Source organism: Pholcus phalangioides, unplaced genomic scaffold, assembly GCF_987345545.1.
Source record: "Pholcus phalangioides strain wild (caught in Gottingen) unplaced genomic scaffold, Ppha-v1.0 ptg000022l_1, whole genome shotgun sequence".
NCBI lineage: Eukaryota > Metazoa > Arthropoda > Arachnida > Araneae > Pholcidae > Pholcus > Pholcus phalangioides.
In genome coordinates this window covers 23,158,319-23,169,620 of record NW_028301615.1, presented here as the reverse complement: position 1 = coordinate 23,169,620, position 11,302 = coordinate 23,158,319, and the positions used below count along the sequence as shown (strand labels likewise).

The following is an 11,302-nucleotide window of genomic DNA, read 5'->3' as shown; positions in this document are numbered from 1 at the left end:
CAATCGGAATGTTTCTAATGACACTGCGGACAGATTTTATGAAAAGTTCATCACCATGCAATTTCACCGATAGGAAAACTCACAGCTGGGAAAATTCACCGAAAACAGTTCGTCACCTGTGAATGAGTGACCGAGTGATTGAGCAAGTGAGTGAATGACAAAATGAGCTGATGAATGAGCTAGCGAATAAACTATTGAATGGGCGAGTAACCATATGAGGGAGTAAGAGTGACACACATCACCTGCTCACTAACTCGATCATTCGATCATCATTCACGTGATCATTCATCCACCCACTTGCTCAGTGACTAACACCTTCATTTTACTCCTGATCACTTGTTCATCTACTCACTAACTACCTCGCATATCGATTTGCCGATGAATTGCTTGTTGGTGAATTTTCATCGCGGTAAATTGTCATGTCATTGAATTGCGAGGTGATGAATTTTCCCTTGAGTTGAGAGGTGGTGAGTTTATTGTCTGTGCATTTCCCTTCGTTAATTGTTGGCGACGAATTTTCCTCACACGGCTGGACAGTATCATGATATCTTTGAGGTAGTGATACATTATCCATTTTCACACTTATCTCGTACAGATATCACCAAATTGTATGGACGAATCGCTTTCCTTGTCGGCGAGACGCACAAAGTGATATTTTACTCGGTCGACTTGTCAACGTTCCATTTCAATTCCGAATATAGGTCATCACCCATACAATGCTTCACAGCAAACACCAGAGGTTTGTCTATAAACGGCCGAGACTGATATGTATATATTCAAACGTTTGCAACGCCAGCAAATTTCTAATAAAGCAATTAATATGCTGCTTTACCTCACTATCGAGAAGGCGGATTCGTATTCCCCGCCTTGAGGCGTCTACTGGACCCTCTCGAATTCCACCTCCTGGTTTCCGATGCCAACTTAAGCTGCTGTAGTTCTCACGCGCGGTTTCTACGACCACCGTCACCACCTACACAAATCTCGCGTATTACCATCACAGTGTCACGCGATATGTCGCGGTGGACGTTCCTCCGAATACATTAGACGGCATTTGGACCTTGAATGCGTGCGGAAGCTTGATTAATAGTACCTTTTTTTTTGTTGGGAAATCAAGTCACGTTCGCTTATTATTAACTTTAAATTAAGGCTGCGAATATTTCCCACTGGGCATTATGTATATTTTTTGGAGTTGGTGATTATAAAAGTTCTCTCTTTTTGTTTAGGGACTAAACACACACATACAAACGAAAATAAATGCAAAACCCAGATAATGGAATATTAAAAGCGCCTAAATATAGCCTATTCGATGTTAGTATCGTATTCCCCTGCATTAACCGGCATGCCGGGAAATTCGAGCCATAGTTACCGGAATATTCTTGAATATACAGTCAAATCCCGTTTAAACGAATACCGTTATAGCGAAAATCTCGTTTTAACGAACACTTTTCTAATCCCTCAAATAAGCGTACATAGGAAAAATGCAAAAACCTGGAATTCCTTTATAACGAAGTGATTTCTCTGGTCTCTTGGAGTTTGTTATAACGGGATTCGACTGTATTCTAAAATTCCATGGAATATTGGCGAAATCCACATATTGCTATCTTTTTTTTTTGGATCCTCGCTCTTCCCGGCGTGTCCGGAATGGACCAGATACCAATATTTAAAAAGCACTGGTGTCCCTCGAGTTTCACGGCATGCCGACTGATGCGGGAGAATACGGTGAATGTAATGTAAATATTCCTGCTATAATGTTGGTAAATATAAAAATATTAACTTTTTTCAAGATTCATTCAGTCCGTATTAAAATATTAGAAATTTCCAATAATTATAGTCTGATTTTTATGACTATTCTTTCCGTGAATTCACCACCCTGTGCTATAACCCGCTTGCCGCCCCCACCCCTGAATGTACACTGTATCTCTAAAGTCAATCTTTCAGTCATTCATATGTTTGCACACAGTTTTGTAACACTCACATATTTGCACACGCTCTTAGGTCAGTCACTGACTTGGCCCTTCACTCTATTGGTCACTCGTTTGGTCATTCACAAGCTTGCACACTGTTTTCGTCACTAACACACTTGCACACCCTATAAGGTCACTCACTCAACTAGTCCCTCTCTCTGTACGTCACTCGTTTAGTCATTCACATACTTGTTCACGCTCTGTTTGTAACTCGTTTGGCCATTCACACGTGCTTGCCCACGCTCTCACTTCTTTGCTCACTCACGTGCTTGCACACTGTTTTGTGGTCACTCACTAAACTAGATCCTCGCTCTGTACATCACTCGTTCAGTCATTCACATGCTTGCTCACGCTCTGTTTGTCCCTCGTTTGGCCATTCACACATGCTTTTTCACGCTCTCGCTTCTTTGCTCACTCACGTGCTTGCACACTGTTTTGGTCACTCACTAAACTAGACGCTCGCTCTGTTCGTCACTCGTTTAGTCATTCACATACTTGTTCACGCTCTGTTTGTAACTCGTTTGGCCATTCACACGTGCTTTTTCACGCTCTCGCTTCTTTGCTCACTCACGTGCTTGCACACTGTTTTGGTCACTCACTAAACTAGACGCTCGCTCTGTTCGTCACTCGTTTAGTCATTCACATACTTGTTCACGCTCTGTTTGTAACTCGTTTGGCCATTCACACGTGCTTTTTCACGCTCTCGCTTCTTTGCTCACTCACGTGCTTGCACACTGTTTTGGTCACTCACTAAACTAGACCCTCGCTCTGTTCGTCACTCGTTTAGTCATTCACATACTTGTTCACGCTCTGTTTGTAACTCGTTTGGCCATTCACACGTGCTTGCCCACGCTCTCACTTCTTTGCTCATTCACGTGCTTGCACACTGTTTTGGTCACTCACTAAACTAGACCCTCGCTCTGTTCGTCACTCGTTTAGTCATTCACATACTTGTTCACGCTCTGTTTGTAACTCGTTTGGCCATTCACACATGCTTTTTCACGCTCTCACTTCTTTGCTCACTCACGTGCTTGCACACTGTTTTGGTCACTCACTAAACTAGACCCTCGCTCTGTTCGTCACTCGTTTAGTCATTCACATGCTTGCTCACGCTCGAAGTCACTCTTTTGCTCAATCACGTGCTTGTAAACTTACTAGTTCACTCTTTTGGTCACTCACTGACCTAGTTCCTTGCTGCCCAGGCCGAGGAGGATGAAATTGAGGGTTATAGAAATTTCTCTGCCCTTTTCCCCGTTCTACTATATTTCTTGGCCTCTAATTCTTCTTATCTTCCTCCTCTCTGAACTTGTTGCCTTGGGCTGTAGCCCGATAAGCCCCCCCCCCCCTCGTAAATACGCCACTGATGCCACAAATGTGCGGGGGTTGCTTTTTCTCACCGTATAATTCTTTTTTCTTTCGATCTCAGGGAATTAAGCCCTGGCTTGAAGGATTGTGCAAGTTCGAGTTAGAAATTTTGTGAATGCGAACTTAAGGGGGGTTTTCATCAGACGAGCATCACTTAAAATTGTACTTTCAGAAGCTTTTCTGGATGACTTCAAGGAGAATTTGACTCCGGGAAAAATATAATTTATTATATAACATTTAATATAGCGTTAAAATCCTGGAAAAAATTGTATGTGAATATAAATCTAACCCCCGCATCATCTTGGATGAACAAATTTGAAAAAGAGTGAATTATTTCTTCGCAAAAAAACAAAAAAATTGAAAATTTGAACGAAAAAAATAGATTTGATGGCATTTTATAATTTTAATGCATTTTTTTTTCGAGTGTCAAAAATGCAAAAATATCTTGAAAATTGTAAGAAAAATCAATGCTCGGGTCTGTGAAAGAGATAAAGGAAGAAATGCATACATCGTCTATTCTGCTTTAGTCACAGTCTGTCGTTTCGACGTGACTTCTAGCTGTTTTGAAAGTCAAATCGTGACGTCTCAGTTGAAGTAGACACTCTTTATAAAGCACGCAATTCAGACGAAACTACTAATTAACAGTATATGCAACTCTTTCACATTCCTACGTGAAATTTCTCAACTTCGACTGAAATATTCGTTTGTAAATGCACCACGAGATATTCACGCAATGACCAAAATATGATGAAGAATCCCGCCGGTATGGTCTGAAAGTTCTTCAAGAAAAGCATTTCCATCTTGAAATCGCTTTCAAATACCGAGGGAACCAATTGAACCGGCGAGTTTTCGGAATTCCTATTTTAACAGTGTAGAATGTTTCAACCTCATGCGCGATGTTCGATTCTTGAGAATTGTACTTGAATCTTTTCTGGATACTCGGATGAAAATGCATGTGAACACTTCACAGCGCAAAATAAAAAACTGTTTCTAAATATACTACTGCTACTAGTTATCCGCGCATGTGCATCTCGTACGCATTCCTCCGCGGAATTTTAATGTACTGAAAACATCTTATATACATTAGGCTTCTTGTCTTTAAACATCCGAAAACAGCATAGAAATTGCATCCACAGAAAACCAAGATTTCTAACCTAGGAGTCCTTTGAAGGAACCCGTGAATGTTTAGGAGAAAGCGATTAATTTATTCTTTCCACATTTTTTTCTGAATATTTTTTCTGTTAGAGAGTCCGTGGACTTTATTGGTGAATGGAGGCGGTACCGTCAACTGCGGTGACTTTGGGCGATTTTAAAATTGAAATCAAAAATAATTTGGCATCTACCCGTTGATTAAAAGTCGAAATTAAAATAAATTTTGTTCATGGTTCGTAGATATGATTTATGTGGCTTTCATTTCAATGGGTCTGCCCCTTATTTTTTCTTAAGTTGTTGGCAAAGTCAGTCGCTTTGCCCACCACATGATTTGCGCATATAACAATTCTGTGAGCTGATTCAGGGCAATGTGACTAACTCGGGTCGTCAAGAGAACCGCAATGACAACAAAAACAGCGAAAAACAATTCAATCAAATTTTAGTTTTCAAACCATATGACTCAGTTATGACTCTTTCTTAAAGCGGGATCACGAAACATTACGATAACTTGGAAATTCAAATAATTAAAGTTAAAATCAAATCAATTACAGTCGGCCCCCCGTATTCGCGGTTTCCGTATTCGCGGGGGGTTTTTTTCATTTTATTGGAATTTTTTTTTCAACACTCAGAAATCGTCATTCATGTGTTTTGTTTACAAAATTTGAGTTGTGCATATTTATAATGGCTCGCTAATGACATTACTGTCATCACCAGAGCCGAGGCAGACCCCAAGAGAGAAACAGTCCTCTTGGGTTGGATTAACCTTTTGCCACAATGTGCACTAAAGGATACAACCACTTCTACAGAGCCAACTGAAGAGACTATAAAAGACATTGTAACGTTAGCGAAACAGGTGGGTGGAGAAGGGTTCAATGATATGGATATAGAGGAAGTCGAACAGCTAAATTAATAGCAATTCAGAGGTGTTGACCGAGGAGGAATTAATGCAGGTTAACTGCTCCTGAAACTGAAGCGGTACCAGATGAAGATCAAGATAAAGAATTAGAATACAGGTTCACCATGAGTCACATAGTGGAAAGGCTTCGCGCGTTCAGATCAGCAATGGATTGTTTTCATGGCACAGATCCCCATATGGTACACTCTTCACATTTAGAAAAATTGGTAGAGGAAGCCTTGTCATCATATTACAACATACTTGATGATATGAAGAAGATACGACAAACAGAAATCACAATGTTCTTTCAGAAAACATCGCCAACAATCGCTGCACCCTATTTTACATTTCGTTCTATCCTCTGCGTCACCCTGTTCTTTCCCATGATGTTCAATAAACGAGATATACAAGAAGAAAACTATGGTTTCGGTCATTCGCAGATTTCCCGTATTCGCGGTCACCCCCGGGACGTAACCCCCGCGAATACGGGGGGCCGACTGTATACGCATTAAAAAATTAATTTGCTGTTATAAGGATGTAAGCATTTTAGAAAAAAATGAATTTCAAATTAGAATTTAGAAGGGAATGTTGAAGAAAGAAGAAAATTCGATGGACCCACAATATACGTTAACTCCGACAGACCAGGCTCTGTCCCTCCCGGGATATAAGCCATTTACCCGTGTGGGTTGGGTCGTGCTGGGGAGAATATAAGTTAACTGGCACCGTAAACGATTTGACAAACTTTAAAGCTCCAAGCAAGTATTATCTTTAGGAAATACGTCACATCTAATATCGAAAGAGTTGGAGGAAACAATTTGGAATCGAAACATGAATAAAGTCAAGCTATTTTCTGTTTTGTATGTTGGGAATTTCGTGTTTAAAATAAAAAAAAATTATGCAAGCTCTTCGATAGTTCCAATTCATACTTACTTTATAAGATGCCATCCATTTATTTCTTTCAAGTTGGTACTCTGATACAAAGTGACAATTAGAAAACGGGAAAAGTGGATCCAGAATTTCCTGTGAAACCTGAGGTGACACAATGCCCATTAAAATAAAAATCTTCCTGTGAGGTGTAAAATCAAAACTGCAATCGCTTTACAATCTTTATTACATCTACTACTAATAATAATTCATTGGACCTCCCTGGCGGCGTATAAACAAACCCTACTTTTTTAGCAACATTATAGAAATCATGCGCATTGTGATTGGTCAAGTTAGTGATGTGCCATTACGTCACTCATAGTGAAATACTTGACGAAATTCAAATTTGGCGAAGTTGAGCGGTGTTTTTTTTTTTTCTCTATCGTTTCATTTTCGCAAACTATTTCGTTCGTTTTAACGAAGTGATTTCTCCGGTCCCTTGGCGTCCGTTATAAAGGGATTCGACTATACCGTGACTTTTTTGTACATTTATTTGGATGATATCTTGAGTTAGGAGTTTATATTTTTATCAATTTTGTCTTGGTGATATCTTGACGTTTACTCACGAGACCTAAATTATTTCAATAATTTAACACATTGCCAGAATAGTTACATTTTTCATCAACAGATAGCAATAAATAACTTTTTCAATTCAACGCCATCTTTCGAGAAAAAATATAACTATTTTAGCAATAAAATTTTTGACAATGAATAAAATCCTGTTTTTCTGTGTAATACTGCATCGTCTATGCTTTTTCGAATTATTGAATTTTTACTTGTTCCTATTACTTTGTGATCTTTTTATTGGTGACGATGATGGAAGAACAATTATTGCAAATCAACTCGGTCACTCGAAAAGCTATGCTAATGCTAAGTGTATTGGTGACGTGTATATCAAATTCTTATGCACATCAGTGGGGGTTTTTTCTGAGTTTTTAAATTATACACTGTGTGCTGTCAACTTCACGGGGTTGACAGTATGACTTCCCTCGCATTTGCACACAAGGTCCGCTAAATAAAAATGGTTAAGGAACCCCCCCTTAAATCTATGAACAAATGAATTCAATGATTCAATTCTTTCAATGATTCAATTCAATTCTTTTTGGCAACGGCCACCTTTGTTTACATACGTGTGATTTACAAGCTCCCGATTTTTGACTAATAATTAACGAATTATCCTTTTAAATTAGGTATCAACGTTAAAGGTAGGAAAAATAATGAGTATATTGTCATAAAATGTGTTAAAACAGCTAATTATGGTATTTCTAAAATAGAAATATAAGCATTGAAAATACATAAACAAAGCAACGTGATTACAAGCATCTATGTGGTGCACGTGCTGCCATCTATAAACCGCATATCAAACTAAGATCTTTACCTTTATTTCGGTGATTTTTCTGTTTTGAATTTTCTCTACCAGGCAAATTATTATTTATTTTTCTCTTCTCCGTTCTTTAAAATGGGAGATTTGAAGTGTAGTACCTGCGGGGACGAAGTGATTGATAAAAACGAATTTTTCTGCTGCAAACAATGTGAATTATATATACATCCAGTTTGCGCAGGTTTTAAGGAAGCTACATTCAGAAAAATGTCAAAAGCAAAGAAAACGGACTATACTTGCCCCAAATGTGTCGCAGCAAATCAAGGACTAGAGAAAAAAACCAGCAAAGACAGTGAATTGGATGACTATTTCAAAAATTTTGACAATATGATAAGAGAGCTGAAACAGGAAATGAGAAATACCATCAAGGAAGCAACACAGGAAATCATCGAGAGACAAAAACATCTGGAGAACGAGATACAAAATGTGATAAAGGCAATCGAATTCAATTCAGGGCGTATGGATGACATTGGTAAAAAATTAGAGAACGTGAAAGAAATAGTGGTACACCTAACAGAGGAAAACGAGGAAATGAAATTAGAGAACAAAAATTTGAAGACTGAACTTAAAGAACTGAAACAACGAATGAATGATATTGAAACGAGAAGCAGAAAAAACAACGTAGAGATCAATGGAATTCCTGAAATTGAGAATGAAAATGTTGATGAAATACTTCAAAAAGTGAAAATAAACTTGGATATTCAACAAGAAACTGTAATAGAAAGTGCACACCGAGTTCCAACGCAGAACAACAAGAAACCTAGGCCGATTATTGTAAGATTTCAAAGTGAAAGATCAAAAACCATCTGGATCCAGCAAGCGAGAGGACAGAACACGTTAACAGCTGACCAAATCAATACTAATTTTAAAGACAACAGAATTTATGTCAATGAACATTTAACAATAGAAAACAAGAAGCTTTTTTTTATGGTAAGACAATTTAAAAATGCAAACGACTACAAATTTGCATGGGTTAAAGAAGGTAAAATTTTCCTCCGAAAAGATGAAAAGTCAAAAATATTGCGAATAACAGAACAAGAGCAATTACACAAACTAGACACAAACATAAATGGAAACTGATATTGATCAAATATCTACACTAAACCAAAAACCATTGGAGGATATTGAAGAGGTTCAAAATTTTTTCAAAAGACCCGCTAACACAGATAAAACACTAACATTTTTAATACTTAATATACAAAGCTTGAGAGCAAATTTTGACAACTTTACAGCATTTTTAAAGTCTTTGAATGTATCAATAGATATTATTTGTCTAAATGAAATATGGATAGAAACAGACGAATTGTTTAATTATTATATTTCAGATAATATAAATGACTATTACAGTTACGCAAACTGTAGAACCTATAATAGGTCAGGAGGAGTTATAATGTATGTAAACAAATCAATTAGATCAATACAAAAAAAAAGCTATAAATTCCAAACAGCAGAAGAACTTTGCATATTTCTCCCTGATTATGAGCTAGAAATATTTCAAATCTACAGATCACATTGTTATACCATATCACAATTTAATGATGAATTGGAGTTTTACATGTTAAATTCGAAAAGTAATACATTAATAGTGGGAGACATAAATATTAATCTTTATGGAGAAGACATAGAAACATCAAAATATCTTGATATAATGGCGTTAAATGGATTTCATCCATTACATGAAAACGTAACTAGAGAAGGAAATGGAACTAAAACATGTATTGACCATGCTTTCTATAGAACCAAACAAACAACCACACAAGAATTCACTGTTTACAAAACACAAGTCACTGACCATTACCCAATTATAGGTTACATCAATTTTTTGGAAAGGAATATAAAAATCAACAGAACAAATGAACAAATAACGATAATAAACTATGAAAAATTTGAAAAATTCATTTCAAATTTGAATTTAACGACTATTATTGAAGAGAGTAATACTCAAAATAAATACAAGCGGTTCATGGATGTGATAACATTAAACTCGAACTTATGGTCTAAAACGGTTAAAAAAAATCCAAAAAAATCCAAGAAAAAATGGATCACCAAGGAAATTATAGATAGAATAAACTACAAAGAAAAGTTGTACAAAAAATACAAAAAATATCCAAATATAGTATCCTTTGAAATAGAATACAAGAACTACGACAAAGAATTAAAAAAACTCATAAAAACCACAAAACTGAAGTACATTAAGAACAATTTCAACACTTGTGAAAATAATAAAAGGCTGCAATGGAAATGTATAAATGAAACCATTTTGAACAAAAATATAAAGAACAACATATTACCAGAATTCCAATGTGCTTCAGATATGGCTGAAAGATTCAATGTCGATTTCATAAACAGAAATTTGGAGGATGTAGAAGAAAATGAACATTATTTTTGCACAGCACAAACAAATAATAATAATGCAAGTAATTCTATGTTTTATTTTGAAACCACTGATGCAATAATAAATGATGTAATTAAAGAAATAAAAGAAAACAAATCAAGTGGGTACGATAAAATTACCCCTAAAATGATTAAAATTATTTCAACATACCATTTAGACGTAGTAAGAAATCTCATAAATTCATCAATATCAAATGGACTTTTTTATCCGGAACTCAAATATTCCCTGGTACATCCAATTTACAAAAAAGGAGATGCAACCGATTTAATAAATTACAGACCAATCTCTATTCTACCTGTTTTTTCAAAAGTTATGGAAAAATGTATAAAAAAACAACTTCTAAATTTCTTAAATCATCAAAAATTTTTTGCCACCAACCAATACGGATTCCAAAAGAAAAAAAATACAGAAATGGCTATAATTGATTTATGTAATCGTTTAAACAATGGATATAACTTAAACAAATACTCAATAACCGTATTCCTAGATCTTAAACGAGCCTTTGATTACGTTGACCTTAATATACTAACTAAGAAACTTTACTCAGCTGGCATCCGTGGTAATATATTGAAATGGTTTGAAACATATTATTACAATAGACAACAAGCAGTTAAAATAAATGAAAAAATTAGTACATTCTTGGAAGTAAAAAAAGGCGTACCTCAGGGATCAGTTCTGGGACCTGTACTTTTCCTCATATATATAAACGAATTTTGTAAACTAGAACTAAATGGAAACTTAATATCTTTTGCCGATGATACAGTACTGTATGTAGAAGAGATGGAAATGGAAAATTTATTAAAAAAAGTAGAAGAAGATCTTTTCAAAATAAATAGTTGGCTAAGTAAAAACAAACTGCAGATAAATATTCAAAAAACTAAATATTTTTGCTTAAAGACAAAAAACATAAATAATTTTAATAATATACATATAAAAATTCATAACCATTCCCCTAGTCATAGTATATCATACTGTAACTGCCAAGAAATAAACAGAGTTTTCGACTACAATTATCTGGGCATAATAATACAGGACGACCTAAAATGGAATTTGCATTGTGGAAAAATAACTAAAAGAATTCGAACTTTTGCAGCGGTATTATATAGACTTAAAAATGCAATAGATGAAAAATTTTTTAAAGATATATTTTATGCATGGATATATTCAATTGTAACGTATGGAATCTGTGCCTGGGGAGGTGCATATTATACTAACATAAATAAATT

The 11,302-nt window shown here is 35.9% G+C and overlaps 1 protein-coding gene across 1 annotated transcript; it reads left to right on the top strand.

Moving 5' to 3' along the window:
* The first annotated feature begins 7,701 nt into the window (after positions 1–7,701).
* LOC149070021 (uncharacterized) lies at positions 7,702–10,274 on the top strand. The gene has a single exon (XM_089249885.1). The coding sequence runs from the start codon at positions 7,760–7,762 to the stop codon at positions 8,759–8,761; it is 1,002 nt and encodes a 333-aa protein (XP_089106011.1). The 5' UTR covers positions 7,702–7,759; the 3' UTR covers positions 8,762–10,274.
* The last annotated feature ends 1,028 nt before the right edge of the window (positions 10,275–11,302 follow it).

Bases quoted from the DNA above. Each gene is read 5' to 3' on its own strand.
- LOC149070021 (XM_089249885.1), top strand. From the start codon at position 7,760: ATGGGAGATTTGAAGTGTAGTACCTGCGGGGACGAAGTGATTGATAAA.